This window comes from Salvelinus sp. IW2-2015, linkage group LG2, assembly GCF_002910315.2.
Source record: "Salvelinus sp. IW2-2015 linkage group LG2, ASM291031v2, whole genome shotgun sequence".
Classification (NCBI taxonomy): domain Eukaryota; kingdom Metazoa; phylum Chordata; class Actinopteri; order Salmoniformes; family Salmonidae; genus Salvelinus; species Salvelinus sp. IW2-2015.
In genome coordinates, this window is record NC_036839.1 from 43315908 (window position 1) to 43333579 (window position 17672).

Sequence of the window (17672 nt, forward strand, 5' to 3'; positions counted from 1 at the left end):
TCAGTCTGCTATAGTAGGACCAGGCTACAGAACCCAGATCAGCCCAGTCTGCTATAGTAGGACCAGGCTACAGAACCCAGATCAGATCAGTCTGCTATAGTAATCCTACACAGTCGCAGTATTATTTTCTGTCCTTCAGTGTGATTTAATTCCACCCAATAGCTCACCTTTATTGCAGATTTGTTGAGAAAGGATTTTAAAAAAAAAATCTAGATTTTGTCAGACTTTTCACTTGTTCCCGTTTTTGGTCGGTGAACTTAAACGACGGCCAAGTATTTTGAAAGTCATCTCACCTTCAGTGAATAGACAGTCTTTCTTTTCCTGCCAGGGTCGTGGGGAAATGTTTGTTGTTGTTGTTGCCCGCACTACAGTTGTCTATATCAGTCCGCTAATACAGGACTGKTATTAATATTTATTTTTTACAGCCCTACTTCCCACGGCTGTGTTTCCTGTCCAGCTCCTGTGTGAACTACTTTAGTTTAAGATGTTTGTAGTGGAGTATTATGGCGGATCAGGGGTGAAAAAATAACCACACCATGGTAGTAGTGCCACTCATACTATCTCTGTCTCTCTCTCTGTCTCTGTCTCTGTCTCTTTCTCTCTCTGTCTCTCTCTCTGTCTCTCTCTCTGTCTCTCTCTCTGTCTCTCTCTCTGTCTCTGTCTCTCTCTGTCTCTCTCTCTGTCTCTCTCTGTCTGTCTCTCTCTCTGTCTCTCTCTCTGTCTCTCTCTGTCTCTCTCTCTGTCTCTCTCTCTGTCTCTCTCTTTCTCTCGCTCTCTCATCCACCCCATCTCATATCCGGGCCCATCTGGACATGTATAGCTTGTTAGCGAATAATATACTACAATCAGCCTTTGCATTCGTTTACTTTTAGAATAAGTTCAAAGGTCGCTTTTGTTTCTTGAGAGAGGCAATAGAGAGAAGTTTGTACACTGGATTCATTTAAGTTTTTGGTAAATGTGTCAGTATATTTGCATTGTATTTGCATTGAAAGGTCAGGGGTTTGATTGGACAGGACGTTGTCATGGGAGATGGGCACCAAATATCCAACGGTCTGGGAAGGAAATATATTCTGTTCAGAATAGGGTTGCAAAGCTACCGGTAATTTACCAAAGTTACCGGAATCTTCAGTAATTTTGGTAATTAACAGATAATCTATGGCAATCTATCGTAGCGTTGGTAACCCTCATATTAAACACCAATGTTATTCACTGAGTTGATGGTTTATATTTAAACCATATTTAAAACCATCTTATTATTTCATATATTTTACATGTGATAAGGCCCAACAGAGGGTCAGAGACAAAYACAGATGCCTGTAATAATCTGAAATACCCAAAAGGGCCACTAGATGTCATGTGATAGATTATGTCAAATCCTTGAAAGATACCAAAATCCTGGTAATTTACTGGTAAACTTAGAAACGTTTCCAGTAAAATACCCTYCCCTTGCAACCCTAGTTCAGAATGACAATGACAAACCAACCACATTCCAGGGACAGTTCAGGTTTGACCTCTGAACTTTGGCCTTGCTTTCACCTGCAATTCTGTTGAGGCAATAACCTCCTATAGGTTTAGGTTAGGGCTAGGGTTTAGGATAGGGTTAAAATTTAGGATAGGGTTATGTTAGTGATTGGTGGATTGTTATTTGAACAGTGTAGTCAGTAGTGATAGTTCCAGAACATCAATAAACCATCTGTGTTCTGTGACCTTCTCCTCCTCCCCTCTCCCTCCACAGGGTGCTGTACATCGGTCTGGCCTGCAACACGGTTCGTTACCTGTACATCTCCTACCTGGAGAACGCCTGGATCGTCCTGCCCATGGAGGTCCTTCAAGGTTAGGCTCACTGGGTGTCACGGCGTGGCATATGTTGACTTAGCTTAGCTTAGCTTAGCTCATGTTAACATTAGATAGAAGGCAGAATCAGTGTTTGAACTGGCTGTACCAGTGCACTTACATTGTTGCCATGTTGGCTCAGAGTTCATATCAGGCAGGACAGGAACTCTCCTCTCAACGACATGAAAGGCTTTTTCTTTGCCTGGAAAACACCCTTTTCCTCTGTATCTAGACTTCACTAACAGCCTCTTAGGCCACGAATAACAATGTTGCAGCTGCACACCAAAGATTAACATTAAAGGACGCTTAAAATGTTTGTAATCATTTACTAGAGGCGTAACAACACCCAACAAAACATTTAGAGACAAACTAAATCTCTTTTAAAAAATCTCCATCATTCTAAAAGAAGTGGTATGACAATATTTGTATTTTATTTAACATTTATTTAACTAGGCAAGTCAGTTAAGAACAAATTMTTATTTACGATGACGGCCTACCCCGGCCAAACCCGGAAGACGCTGGGCCAATAGTGAGCCGCCCTACGGGACTCCCAATCATGATACAGCCTGCAACACAAACAAAATGGCCGTAGCTCTGGTCTGGCCATTGTTTTCTAATAGTGGGAGGTTATGCCACATTCACGTCATGTCGGAAACTCGGGAACTCTTAAAATGAATGTATGTTATTTGCGTAGAGCTTSCTATTGGCTGATTCTGATCATTCCCAAGTGGGAAACCTTGGTATCATCTTTTTACAACGAGTAAGCAAGTCGGAAATTTCAGAGTGTCTGACATGACGTGAACACGGCATACGTGACGACATGGGCTAGCTAAAGAGCTGAATAGGGGGCCAGGCCGGACTATGGAGGGTAGCAGGTTCAATGGCTTTGTTCTATTATTGGTATACAATGAGACAATGAGACAATGAGACAATGAGGCATGTTGACTTTGAACTAGGTGGTTGAGCCACTTCAAACACGTCACACCCAGCGAGGGTTAAGTCCAACACGTCACACCCAGCGAGGGTTAAGTCCAACACGTTCACACCCAGCGAGGGTTAAGTCCAACACGTCACCCACAGGGTAAGCATCACGACCCTGGAGGGTCTAAGTCACGAACACGTCGAACCCAGCGAGGGTTAAGGTCCAAACACGTCACACCAGCGAGGGTTGTAAGTCCAACACGTCACACCCAAGCGAGCAGGTTAAGTCCAAAACGTCAACAACAGCGAGGGTTGAAGTCCAACACGTCACACCCAGCGAGGGTTAAGTCCAACACTCACACCCAGCGAGGGTTAAGCCAACACGTCACACCCAGCGAGGGTTAGTCCAACACGTCACACCCAGCGAGGGTTAAGTCCACGCTCTCTGTCTGTCGCCTGCCATGAACGCTCCGTCTCGGGTTCTGCTGTTGTGCAGTGGTTGCACAGCTTTTCCTCTACAGGGAGCCAGGTTTTCCTGTTGTCTACCCTTCTCAATGGCAAGGCTGTGCTCACTGAGCCTGTTACTTTGTCAAGGTTTTTCTAAGGTTTTTGATCAGTAACAATGGTTCAAATAGTTTAGCCACGGTGTACTGTTGATTTAGGGCCTATAGCACTGCATTTTGCTTTTGTGTTGTGTGCTTGTGTGTTTCCCAATAAGCAATGTTAGTTTGTTTTGACTGTGTTGTAATTTTGGTTTACTCTGAATTGATTGGATGTTTCTGGTCCTGAGGCTTCAGTGTGTTAGAACAGGTTTGTGAACTCAGCCCCAGGACCAAGCTGGATGAAGGGACTCTTTTCTTTGCTCAGCTCTTTGGCATTGCAGGGCTTGGTAAATGATATGAGAGGGGGTCACTGTATTTTAGATGTTTCCAAAACTGAATTGCTCTTTTCTGAGTTTTTATTATTAGTGGATATTTACCTAATTCTGCCCTGCATGCATTGTTTGTAGTTTTCCTCTGGACATGTAGGAGAATCTTACAGAACTCTGCATGTAGGGTTTCAATGGGGTGTTTGGTCCCATTTTGTGAAATCTTGTTTTGCAAGTTGACCCCATATCCCACACTGTCTGTCTCTCTCTCTCTCCCTGTCTGTGTGTTTCTCTCTCCCTGTCTGTCTCTCTCTCTCCCTGTCTGTGTGCTCTCTCTCTCTCTCTCTCTCTCTCTCCTCTCTCTCTCTCTCTCTCTCTCTCTCTCTCTCTCTCTTTCCGTATCTCTGTGTATCTAGGTGTGACCCATGCCTCAGTGTGGGCAGCCTGTATCTCCTACCTGAGTGCTGCAGTGCCTCCAGAGCTGAGGACCTCTGCCCAGGGTATCCTCCAGGGTCTGCATCTGGGGCTGGGCCGGGGCTGTGGGGCCATGGTGGGGGGAGGCTTCGTCAATGTTTTTGGTAAGAACCACTGTGTGAGGAGAAGTTGTATTTCATTGAATTAAGTGTCCCCCAGTTCTAGAGTATGTAAAAACACATTCAACCAAAGAGAGATGGATCTATTGGCGTCACCCGTTAAAGGTACTATCAGGAGTAAAGACTGCTATTCGATGTTCAATTTGCTGCTCAATGTTCATTAATTGAAATGACTACTGAGAACAGCAGTAACTATTGTAGATTATACATTTAACAGTGGCTAACAGAACAGAATGTAGCTTCACTCCTACTTGAGCAGCTAGTTGTACTCACACATGTCATACTCTCACATGCCTTTCCAACTGTTGAACAACGACTCCTCTCCTTAAAAGGATGCCCTGTCCTCCATGGTTTTCATAAAATAATCCAGGTCTTAACTCTTTATAAACTACTATCTTCAATCATTAGGATAGGAATTTGATGGTCTGGAATGCACTTGGCAGCTCTCCCAGAATAACAACTGTGTGTCTCTCTCTGTGTTCTGAAACACATCTTGATGACTGTGGTAACATATATCCTTTACAGTCCTGAAATGGACATTGTCAGTTTTTCTGTTACATGAAAAGAAATGAGTGAAATAAATACATTTATTTTGAGATTTTGTTTCCGAAAGCCTATGGGGCACACGTTTGTCTTTTTGGGTTATGATTTAGGAGCAGCCCACACCTTCAGAGGGATAGGAATGGTCTCCCTCGTCATCCTCCTCCTCTTCGCTCTCATCCAGTGGCTGGCTGTGCAGAGTGGGAACAAAGGTATGTGTCATTAATGTTTATTTTATCCYACCCTGTACCCTTCATGGCATGCCTCTGCATGGACTTAGGCCTACAGGAACACAGAATTTACTTCACCTATTATACTCCTTAATGGAAAAGTGACTGGCTCCCAATCTGGCAAGCATAACATTTACTGCCATTCACTTTTTATTCKCTTTCTCAATCAGCAACTGAGAAATTCATAAACATTAGAATGCTGCATGCATCATATTTAGGATCTTAATAGTGGAGATTGTTGTTAGGTCGGACACGTTAACAGAATAATCATTTTGAAGCATGCCAGGAATTGTTATGAAACATTTAACTTGAGTTGTTTTCCAGATCCCAGAATGCTGGCGGAGAACATCCCAGTCCCCTCCAGCCCTGTTCCCATTGCGACCATAGACATTATCCAATCAATTAACGGAGCCGCCACAATGACACCGCCGAGGAAGACCAAGCACCAGGAGGATCAGGAGGACTTGAGCAAGCCTGCCTGGGTGGTGTCCGCCTCACCCTGGGTCACCCTGGCCTTCGCCCTGCACCAGATCAGAGAGATGGCTACCCTTGCCAGGAGCAGCCCTGCCAACAACCATCAGACGCTGCAGGTACTGTAGGTAGACAGGGTGGCTGGCAGCTCGTGGGCTTCAAGGATAGACTGATGGGTTCAGGGATAGACTGGTGGGTTCAGCGATAGACTGGTGGGTTCAGCGATAGACTGGTGGGTTCAGGGATAGACTGATGGGTTCAGGGATAGATGGTGGGTTCAGGGATAGACTGGTGGGTTCAGGGATAGACTGGTGGGTTCAGGGATAGACTGGTGGGCTCAGCGATAGGCTGGGGTGTTCAGGCTGTGCTTTGAGGCTGGGTCCAAAGACATATCGCTGGGCAGAGAAATAAACAGGTAATGTTTGTGATTGTTACATTTCTGATAATGAAATGTGACAGGAATGTTTATCTAGCAATGTGTGCATGTTCCAGCCAAGGTTCCATGTTGTATCATGTCCTGCTGAGAATTGTCTTCTTTATTTCATGCATCCCATCTTGAAGAAAGGTGAGAATATAATACCTGCTTTTAGAAYGGTATTTTATGAGGGTGTTTTTTCATATTGTAGCGACCTTAACCCAAGTCCTAGCGAGCTCGGCAAGAGGTTTGGACCTCTAGGCSTAACGGTTCAGGTGTTGGTTTGACTTCCGCTGGACCACGAATTCACGACAGCGTCTACAACATCTTGCTAAGTAGTATTATGACAGTATTAATGTAACACTTTACCTYTGCTCTGATTGGTAGGAGATAAATGAGATCGGCACAGATGAACCAACTGAGGAAACCTCCCCATCCTTAGAACCTCCCCCCCCCTCCCAGACTGGCCCCTCTCAAGTGGGACCCGCTCTCTGACCAGGACCCCCCTACGCCTGCTGGTCAACCACCCCTCTCCACTGGCCACACACAGTAGGGGACTGGAAAGAGGGGACACGTTGCACATTGAGGAACTGCCTTAAAATGTTTTCCTTCCAAGCAAYACCAAGTCGAGGCCCATGCAGAGCTGGGAAGTCCAGCTAAAAGAGTAAGGAGTATGATTTATACAGACTGGACAGGAGAGAAATACTGACCAAAATGAAGGAGGTTGAATTCGTCCTCCTAGCAAGACATGTCTTAACCAGCGCCTTTAGGGTTCTGAGGAAAAACTCTTGAATGATCTATTGTTACTCTGTCAAGTGGACATCAAACGAGTACCAGAGTTGTATTTCTTCTACTCATCCTGGTAATCTGGGATCGCGGGTTGGATTGAATAATGCTCCGTTTGTCTCGCTGGCCCTGGAAGTGCCTGAGCCGTGGTGCTGTTGTAGGTCGGTGATTCACACTCCTGTAGCAGTGCCACACTGAATCTAAAACGCTGTGTGTAATGGCTGCTTTGCTTGATGTGGACTGTAGAGAGGTTCCTCTCACAAGTTTAGGTGCAAATTCAATAGGCAAACGTTGTGGAACGTTGCAGATAGCGATGTTATTAATATAACAGGTTTGATTACTTATTSAACATGTCAGAGAGACATGTGTTCTGCATCACAGGAGGTTGGTGGCACCTTAATTGGGGAGGTCGGGCTCGTGGTAATGACTGGAGCGGAATCAGTGGAATGGTATCAAATATATCAAAGACATGGTTTCCAACCATTATTATGAACCATTCTCCTCTCGGCAGCCTCCACTGTTCTACACACTATATTGATATCTGCCTGTTCCACAACTTGGTGCTCTCTTGAAAGTGGCCTTGCTTTTATATGTAAATGTTTACTGTGTCTAGTGACTAGTCTACCACCTATCAGCCACTGATGCTGTGGAAAAATATATACRTAAAAAGGTTTATGAAGTGATCGTTTCAGATCTGGTATGATATCCACCAGGCTTTTAGGGTCTGTAATTACTACTCATCTATAACGCCATGAGTTCTGTAGACCCCACTTTCTATATGTATTGATAAGGTGTCTAAGGCCAAAACGTCTAAACGTCAAATATTTCACTATAATCATATTTAGACAGAAATTGTCAATGATATCAAACTGCTTTCCTCCAAGGGACTATCTAAAACAGTTCATAGACATGTAATGACCATTTTTCCATGCCTTGTCTGCTGTACATAGCCTACTATCTTCTACCTGACAACTAATACTCCTAGTGCACTGTGGTCTTTGTCTTTTCAAGGTGAAACAACAGTTTGCAATACGTCACTGGAATTTGTTTTTTTTTTAACTACATAAAATGTATCCTTGTAATTTAATATGAAGAATATGCACCAAATGTAATATCACTTTAATGCTGGTGGATATAACATGTATGTAAAAAAAAAAAATCTCAAATCAAGCATAGGCATATTTCTGGCCACGAGGGAGAACTTTTGCTCTTGACAGACATGGTTCAATCAAAATCTCCATTTGATGTTTCCAGCATGCAGTTTCTTATGCAGCCAGGTTGGGGCAGTAGATGGGAGTTCACTGGATTCCACAGCCATGGGAGTACATGAGAGCTTGTTACAGTGACCAGCAGGAGAGCAGGTCTCAATGCCCCAGGCACTTACCACACAGGAGGAGAAAAACAACAAATGTATTAATGATTGCTGCCAGTTAACCTGAGAGCTATAAGCACCATTTGAAAGTCATTCTGGTGAATAATTGTAACTACGATGCAGAGTTTTTGATTCCAGAGGAAGACAGATGTCTGCTTTGACTATGATTAGAGTGGGATGACAGCCTGAGGAAGAGTTTCTGGGTCACTATGAAGTCAAACCAACTGAGAGAGACGATAACTCTGAGAGACTCTGGGGCATCCCCGATTCTCCCTAAATCTACACTTGCACACTTTCTCTACTTAAGTAGTTTTTCTGTACTTTACTATATTTTTTACAACTTTTACTCCACCACATTCCTAAATAAAATTATTTTACTTTTTACTCCATACATTTTCCCTGAGACTCAAAAGTACTCGGTACATTTTAAATACTTAGGACAGGAAAATGGTCTAATTCACACACTTATCAAGAGCATCMCAGGTCATACCTACTGCCTCTGATCTGACGGACTCACTAACCACAAATGCTTCGTTTGTAAATGATGTCAGAGTGTTGGCGTGTGCCCCTGGCTATCCATACATGAAAATAACATTGTGCCATCTGGTTTGCTTAATATAAGGCATTTTAAATGATTCATAATTTACTTGTGACACTTAGAAAGATGCACTATGCAGAAATGCCGGCGCCATTTCCTGGTTGCAAAAATTCTAATAATTCGCCTAATTTCAGTTTATATGTGGCAAAACACATACGTATAGTGTAGAGAATCACTATACCATCTAAACCGCTGTGAAATATATTTTCCATAGCCGCCAAAAATATAGCATTTTCAGCTGTTTGAAGCTTGTGTAAAAAATTTTTTTTTTTAAACGACGCAAAAGCGAAACTTAAGAAAGCAAAGCATAGAARTAGCGCACATAGAACAGATCTACCGCTTCTTAGACTTGCTTTCAATGAGAATTACAGATCTATAGCTAAAATGTGAATTTGGTGGGGTTTCCAAAACTGATATATGGAATTGTTTTAAGATGGTCATACTATGGATCATTTAGCGATTTGATTTGGAATTTTAGGACCCCTTTAGGTGTGTGTGTATATATATATATATATATATAAACATTAAACAATTATTTGATTAAATATTGATTTTAAGCTTTATACTAAAGCCCCATGAAACGCATTGAATGAGACGTTGATGAATGGCAAAAAGGACTGATAAATGATAAGAAACAAGGGTTTTGAAGTATCTGTGGACACAACGACTCATTCCAGGGTTTTTCTTTATTTGGACTATTTTCTACATTTTAGAATAATAGTGAAGATATCAAAACTATGAAAGAACACATATGGAATCATGTAGTAACCAAAAAAGTGTTAAACAAATCAAAATATATATATTTTTTGAGATTCTTCAAAGTAGCCAACCTTTGCCTTGATGACAGCTTTGCACACGCTTGGCATTCTCTCAACCAGCTTCATGAGGTAGTCACCTGGAATGCATTTCAATTAAGAGGTGTGTTAAATGCACACCTCTTAATTGAATGCAATCCTTGTTAAAAGTTAATTTGTGGAATGTCTTTCCTTATTGCATTTGAGCCAGTCAGTTGTGTTGTGACAAGGTAGGGGTGGTATACAGAAGATAGCCATATTTGGTAAAAGACCAAGTCAATATTATGTCAAGAACAGCTCAAATAAGCAAAGTGAAATGACAGTCCATTACTTTAAGACATGTTTCTTCAAGTGCAGTCGCAAAAACATCAAGCACAATGATGAAACTGGCTCTCATGAGGACCACCACTGGAAAGGAAGACCCAGAGTTACCTCAGCCGCATAGGACAAGTTCATTAGTTACCAGCCTCAGAAATTGCAGCCCAAATAAATGCTTCAGAGTTCACATGCATATTATTAGAGACATACATGCATATTATTATATGTTAGCTCTCTGTGTACAGTTAAGGGCCAGCCATAGAGGAAATGATCCGGTCTRTTACCAACAGGTAGCCTGGACATACAGGAAATGATCCGGTCTGTTACCAACAGGTAGCCTGGACATAGAGGAAATGATCCAGTCTGTTACCAACAGGTAGCCTGGACAGAGAGGAAATGATCCAGTCTGTTACCAACAGGTAGCCTAGACATAAAGGAAATGATCCGGTCTGTTACCAACAGGTAGCCTGGACAGAGAGGAAATGACGGAGGGATAGAAAGAGAAAAGGAACCTAGCAAAGACAGACACACAGACACACACACACACAACCTAACCGGATACATGAAATACTCCCATTGAAAGCCCTGTGTAAGTGGAACACTGAGACCCAGTGGATTTGAGAGATGCCAGTAAAGGTGAAAAGAACATGTTTGAATGCTAATCCCCCCCAAAGCCCTTTTGTTTCCAGCATAGAAATCAACGTTCCAGCAGCATCGCCGCTCTCTCTTGATCCTAACAACCTGATGATTTAACTGTTTCCACATTGACTTACACCCAGTGTGTGAGTGCATAGAGAGGGCAAATTGATTTGGTAGCAAATAGACTCCATTCAGGTGTGGTGAGGCAGTCAGTTACTGTAGGCTACTTCACATCACCTTGGTCCTCCTTTTGTTTTGAGTCTGACCCTTATAATGAGTCATGAATAGTTCTGTATCAGGTAATGTGAACATATTTCTCAGGGGATTTCATTCAAACAGGACCTCCAACAGCCAAAGCTAAGTAGTAACATTAACATGATGCCTCCTAATCGCAGTTGTTGTACTCATAATATACAGGAGAACGATCGCCTTACGGCGAGGATAGCTGTGCTGCTAGCCCAGCTTCAGACGCAATCGTCAGGCAAGGGTAATTTAAGTGTAGGAAAGGATGAAACAGCGTCTGTGCCACAAATAAGTACAGATAGTACTATAAATCCCCTTCGCACGGTCCCCGCAGCCGAACAATTTTCTCATGGCTTCTGGAAGGAAATGCTGTAGCAATGCTCAACCATTCAGCCGACAAACTTTCAACTGGTTCTCCCCATTAAGCAGCGAGTCGGAGACAGAGGCCGAGCCTTCTCTGGTCTCTACTCCTTCCGTTACGGGGTCTGAGACGCCGAAGCCTCCCACCATTAGCTCTGACAAATTGAAAACCCTAGTCACTGGCGGCTCCATTACCCGCAGTATTAGACTTAAAACTAATCATCCAGCGATCATACGCTGTTTACCAGGGGGCAGGGCTACCGACGTTAAAGCTATTCTKWAGATGGTGCTGGCTAAAGCTAAAACTGGCGAGTGTAGAGAGTATAGGGATATTGTTATCCACGTCAGTACCAACGATGTTAGGATGAAACAGTCAGAGGTCACCAAGCGCTTCAGCATGTAAATCAGCTAGAAAGATGTGTCGGCATCGAGTAATTTTGTCTGGCCCCCTCCCAGTTAGGGGGAGTGATGAGCTCTACAGCAGTCTCACAACTCAATCGCTGGTTGAAAACTGTTTTCTGCCCTTCCCAAAAGATAGAATTTGTAGATAATTGGCCCTCTATCTGGGACTCACCCACAAACAGGACCAAGCCTGGACTGTTGAGGAGTGACGGACTCCACCCTAGCTGGAGGGGTGCTCTCATCTTATCTACCAACATAGACAGGGCTCTAACTCCCCTAGCTCCACAATGAGATAGGGTGCAGGCCAGGCAGCAGGCTGTTAGCCAGCCTGCCAGCGTAGTGGAGTCTGCCACTAGCACAGTCAGTGTCGTCAACTCAGCTATCCCCGTTGAGACCGTGTCTGTGCCTCGACCTAGGTTGGGCAAAACTAAACATGGCGGTGTTCGCCTTAGCAATCTCACTGGAATAAAGACCCCTTCCATTCCTGCCATTATTGAAAGAGATCGTGATACCTCACATCTCAAAATAGGGCTAATTAATGTTAGATCCCTCACTTCAAAGGCAGTTATAGTCAATGAACTAATCACTGATCATAATCTTGATGTGATTGGCCTGACTGAAACATGGCTTAAGCCTGCTGAATTTACTGTGTTAAATGAGGCCTCAACTCCTGGTTACATTAGTATCCCCTGAGCATCCCGCAAAGGCCAGAGGTGTTGCTAAMATTTATGATAGCAAATTTCAATTTACAAAAAAAAACGACGTTTTCTTCTTTTGAGCTTCTAGTCATGAAATCTATGCAGCCTACTCAATCACTTTTTATAGCTACTGTTTACAGGCTTCCTGGGCCRTATACAGCGTTCCTCACTGAGTTCCCTGAATTCCTATCGGACCTTGTAGTCATGGCAGATAATATTCTAATTTTTGGTGACTTTAATATTCACATGGAAAAGTCCACAGACCCACTCCAAAAGGATTTCGGAGCCGTCATCGACTCAGTGGGTTTTGTCCAACATGTCTCCAGACCTACTCACTGCCACAGTCATACTCTGGACCTAGTTTTGTCCCATGGAATAAATGTTGTGGATCTTAATGTTTTACCTCATAATCCTGGACTATCGGACCACCATTACTTTTGCAGTCGCAACAAATAATCTGCTCAGACCCCAACCAAGGGTCATCAAAAGTCGTGTTATAAATTCTCGGACAACCCAAAGATTCCTAAACGACCTTCCAGACACCCTCCGCCTACCCAAGGAGATAGTACAAAAATCAGTTAACCACCTAACTGAGGAACTCAATTTAACCTTGCGCAATACCCTAGATGCAGTCGCACCCCTAAAAACAAAAAGCATTTGTCGTAAGAAACTAGCTCCCTGGTAAACAGAAAATATCCGAGCTCTGAAGGAAGCTTCCAGAAAATTGGAACGGAAATGGCGCCACGCCAAACTGGAAGTCTTCCGACTAGCTTGGAAAGACAGTACCGTGCAGTATCGAAGAGCCCTCACTGCTGCTCGATCATCCTATTTTTCCAACTTGAGGAAAATAAGAACAATACCCCCCAAAAATGTGATACTGTCGCAAAGCCAACTAAAAAGCAACATTCCCCAAGAGAGGATGGCTTTCACTTCAGCAGTGATAAATTCATGAATTTCTTTGAGGAAAAGATCATGATCATTAGAAAGCAAATTACAGACTCCTCTTTAAATCTGCGTATTCCTCCAATGCTCAGTTGTCCTGAGTCTGCACAACTCTGTCAGGACCTAGGATCAAGGGAGACACTTAAGTTTTTTTGTACTAGATCTCTTGACACATTGATGAAGATAATCATGGCCTCAACCTTCAAGCTGAATACTGGACCCTATTCCAACTAAACTACTGAAAGAGCTGCTTCCTGTGCTTGGCCCTCCTATGTTGTACATAATAAACGGCTCCCTCTCCACCGGATGTGTACCAAACTCACTAAAAGTGGCAGTAATAAAGCCTCTCTTGAAAAAGCCAAACCTTGACCCAGAAAATATAAAAAACAATCAGCCTGTATCGAATCTCCCATTCCTCTCATAACAAATTGAATTCACTGCCTTCCTGAAGACAAACAATGTATACGAAATGCTTCAGTCTGGTTTTAGACCCCATCATAGCACTGAGACTGCACTTGTGAAGGTGGTAAATGACCTTTTAATGGCGTCAGACCGAGGCTCTGCATCTGTCCTCGTGCTCCTAGACCTTAGTGCTTCTTTCGATACCATCGATCACCACATTCTTTTGGAGAGATTGGAAACCCAAATTGGTCTACACGGACAAGTTCTGGCCTGGTTTAGATCTTATCTGTCGGAAAAATATCAGTTTGTCTCTGTGAATGGTTTGTCCTCTGACAAATCAACTGTAAATTTCAGTGTTCCTCAAGGTTCCGTTTTAGGACCACTATTGTTTTCACTATATATTTTACCTCTTGCGGATGTCATTCGAAAACATGATGTTAACTTTCACTGCTATGCGGATGACACACAGCTGTACATTTCAATGAAACATGGTGAAGCCCCAAAATTGCCCTCGCTAGAAGCCTGTGTTTCAGACATAAGGAAGTGGATGGCTGCAAATGTTCTACTTTTAAACTCGGACAAAACAGAGATGCTTGTGCTAGGTCCCAAGAAACAAAGAGATCTTATGTTGAATCTGACAATTAATCTTGATGGTTGTACAGTCGTCTCAAATAAAACTGTGAAGGACCTTGGCGTTACTCTGGACCCTGATTTCTCTTTTGACAAACATATCAAGACTGTTTCAAGGACAGCTTTTTTCCATCTAGGTAACATTGCAAAAATCACTTTCTGTCCAAAAATGATGCAGAAAAATTAATCCATGCTTTTGTCTCTTCTAGGTTAGATTACTGCAATGCTCTATTTTCCGGCTACCCGGATAAAGCACTAAATAAACTTCAGTTAGTGCTAAATACGGTTGCTAGAATCTTGACTAGAACCCCCCAAAAATATAATATACCTCCAGTGCTAGCCTCTCTACACAGGCTTCCCGTTAAGGCAAGGGCTGATTTAAMGGTTTTACTGCTAACCTACAAAGCATTACATGGGCTTGCTCCTACCTATCTTTCCGATTTGGTCCAGCCGTACATACCTACACATACGCTACGGTCACAAGACACAGGCCTCCTTACTGTCCCTAGAATTTCTAAGCAAACAGCTGGAGGCAGGGCTTTCTCCTATAGAGCTACATTTTTATGGAATGGTCTCACTACCCATGTGAGAGACACAGACTCTGTCTCAACCTTTAAGTCTTTATTGAAGACTCATCTCTTCAGTAGGTCCTATGATTGAGTGTAGTCTGGCCCAGGAGTGTGAAGGTGAACGGAAAGGCACTGGAGCAACGAACCGCCCTTGCTGTCTCTGCCTGGGCGGTTCCCCTCTCTCCACTGGGATTCTCTGCCTCTAACCCTATTACAGGGGCTGAGTCACTGGTTTACTGGTGCTCTTCCATGCCGTCCCTAGGAGAGGTGCGTCACTTGAGTGGGTTGAGTCACTGACGTGAACTTCCTGTCCGGGTTGGCGCCYCCCCTTGGGTTGTGCCGTGGCGGAGATCTTTGTGGGCTATACTCGGCCTTGTCTCAGAATGGTAAGTTGGTGGTTGAAGATATCCGTCTAGTGGTGTGGGGGCTGTGCTTTGGCAAGGTGGGTGGGGTTATATCCTGCCTGTTTGGCCCTGTCCGGGGGTATCGTCGGACGGGGCCACAGTGTCTCCCGACCCCTCCTGTCTCAGCTTCCAGTATTTATTCTGCAGTAGTTTGTGTCGGGGGGCTAGGGTCAGTCTGTTATATCTGGAGTATTTCTCCTGTCTTATCCGGTGTCCTGTGTGAATTTAAGTATGCTCTCTCTAATTCTTTCTTTCTTTCTCTCTCTCTCGGAGGACCTGAGCTCTAGGACCATGCCTCATACCTGGCCTGATGACTCCTTGCTGTCCCCAGTCCACCTGGCCTTGCTGCTGCTCCAGTTTCAACTGTTCTGCCTGCGGCTATGGAACCCTGACCTGTTCACCGGACGTGCTACCTGCTCCAGACCTGCTGTTTTAAACTCTCTAGAGACAGCAGGAGCGGTAGAGATACTCTGAATGATCGGCTTTGAAAAGCCAACTGACATTTACTCCTGAGGTGCTGACCTGTTGCACCCTCTACAACCACTGTGATGATTATTATTTGACCCTGCTAGTCATCTATGAACATTTGAACATCTTGGCCATGTTCTGTTATAATCTCCACCCGTCACAGACAGAAGAGGACTGGCCACCCCTCRWAGCCTGGTTCCTCTCTAGGTTTCTTCCTAGGTTTTGGCCTTTCTAGGGAGTTTTTCCTAGCCACCGTGCTTCTACACCTGCATTGCTTGATGTTTGGGGTTTTAGGCTGGGTTTCTGTACAGCACTTTGTGACATTAGCTGATGTAAGAAGGGCTTTATAAATACATTTGATTGATTGAAAGTTTGGTTTGTAGTTGCCGTTACATAATAGTCTAGTGACAACTAGGCTATCTGGTTATTACAGTACTCATGCACTTTCAGGCCTAAAGGCTGATTTATACCCTACGGAGACGGACCCTGCGGAGCTTAGCGAAGTGTTGCAATGTGGGGTTTTTTGTCACAAAAGTGGCGGCTCCTTGTAGTGCGCTCTGACATTCGATGTACTCCTGTGCCACATGAAAATTGTAAYGTGCCGTATCATTCCTTGTGTAGCCATGGGGCTACAAAAAAAACAGCAGAATCCGGAACTCGCTGGGTAAGAGTTGAGTACTCCATAGCCTATGCATCAAAGTTACCTATTATGCATTGATTAGCAAATATAACGTCAGAGACACCGGTAAGTATGAAGAAGTGTGTATACATTTTTAGGCTACCCAGGACTAACACCAGTTTATCAGACCTACAGGACAGCTGTAGTGTTCTTACCTAGAAGGTGGACCAGATGTCTTTTCAATTTGATCACTGTGCCAGAGCTGTAGCATCTCGTTCCAAAATGTGTGGTATTTAGATTTTCTTTCAGATATGAGCAGTCTGGAGAACTACAACAGTACTCTAGTACGTTAGATAGTTTGCTTAGTATCTTGTTAGTCAGATATAGCTTGTAGATATCAGTGGAGGCTGCTGAGGGAAGGCCGGCTCATAATAATGGCTGGAATGCAGCGAATGGAATGACATCAAACCATGTGTTTGATGTATTTGGTAATATTCCACTCCAGCCATTACCACGAGCCTGTCCTCCCCAATTAAGGTGCCACCAACCTCATGTGGTAGATATATGTCATATGAAAGTATCTAGTTAGCTATCTATCTCGCTAAGAGCTAGCTAAGTAAGTTCACATGATGATTGCTCTTCATCAAACTGACGTTAGCTAGCTAGCAGATGTTAATGGTTAGACGTGAAGCATTGCTCCAACATTATTAAGTGATTGGTCTTCTAAATAATTTAATGTTCCACAAACAATCATTTCTATAGCCAMCTAGCTAGATAACTAAAAACAATGGATAACTAAAAAGTAAATAAAAACAATATAAATAAAAAGTAGTTAGCAAGATACTACTAGCTAGATAGCAACAGTCAATACCTAGAACAACTTGTACATAGAAGATATTTGCTATTACCTCTAAAATGGATACAATTGTTATATMAGAACAATGATTTGTCATTCCAGCTAGTTGTTGTTAGCAAGCAAGCTATTGTTGTTAGCAAGCTAGTTACTGTACTTTCAAATTTGGTGGTCAGGAATTAGACCAAAGTAAATGATATTGATAACCAGAACAAGTTTTTATTTTGCAAACAAATGTAAAATACATTATCTATAACGTTACGAAATCAATATACTGTATATGATTTAATTACATATTTATGTTTTGATATAATTTTCCAATTGTTTAACAACTAGAGCAAGGGTTTCCAAATTTTTTTCTGTGCACGACCCCAAATTGACACTAGAAATGCTGGGAACCCCACTTGGAAAAACCTTATATTCCCTAGTAAAGTGGTTCCCCACCTTTTTCGGTTACTGTACCACCAACTGAATTTTGCTCTGCCCGGATTACCCATGAAATACCCCCTCATGTGCATTTTGCTAGTAGGCTTATGATCTCATGAACATTCTCAAGTATTTCCTGTAGCTAGACCAAGCACCCCCAGGGGTCCTCCTACCCCTGGTTGGGAACCACTGCCCTAGTTAACGCTGTGTGTACATATTCTCTCAATTTAAGGTCTGCAGGCTGTCCCAACACATACCAATGACATGAAAGTACGTTA

The 17672-nt window shown here is 43.2% G+C and overlaps 2 protein-coding genes across 2 annotated transcripts in view; both read left to right on the forward strand.

The window, feature by feature from the left end:
- Positions 1 to 187, forward strand: part of LOC139028621 (major facilitator superfamily domain-containing protein 6-like) — a 7066-nt gene extending 6879 nt beyond the window's left edge. The window contains exon 3 of the mRNA XM_070446443.1: positions 179 to 187. Within this exon, the coding sequence (XP_070302544.1) occupies positions 179 to 187 (9 nt within the window). The remainder of the gene's footprint in view (positions 1 to 178) is intronic.
- LOC111971977 (major facilitator superfamily domain-containing protein 6-like) lies at positions 7 to 8413 on the forward strand. The gene is made up of 5 exons (XM_023998780.2): positions 7 to 1833; positions 4039 to 4200; positions 4869 to 4967; positions 5310 to 5575; positions 6259 to 8413. The coding sequence occupies exons 1-5, from the start codon at positions 1818 to 1820 to the stop codon at positions 6364 to 6366; spliced, it is 651 nt and encodes a 216-aa protein (XP_023854548.2). The 5' UTR covers positions 7 to 1817; the 3' UTR covers positions 6367 to 8413.
- The last annotated feature ends 9259 nt before the right edge of the window (positions 8414 to 17672 follow it).

Bases quoted from the DNA above. Each gene is read 5' to 3' on its own strand.
- LOC111971977 (XM_023998780.2), top strand. The intron at 4,968-5,309 runs GTATGTGTCATT...GTTGTTTTCCAG, and splicing joins TGTGCAGAGTGGGAACAAAG to ATCCCAGAATGCTGGCGGAG. The intron at 5,576-6,258 runs GTACTGTAGGTA...TCTGATTGGTAG, and splicing joins ACAACCATCAGACGCTGCAG to GAGATAAATGAGATCGGCAC.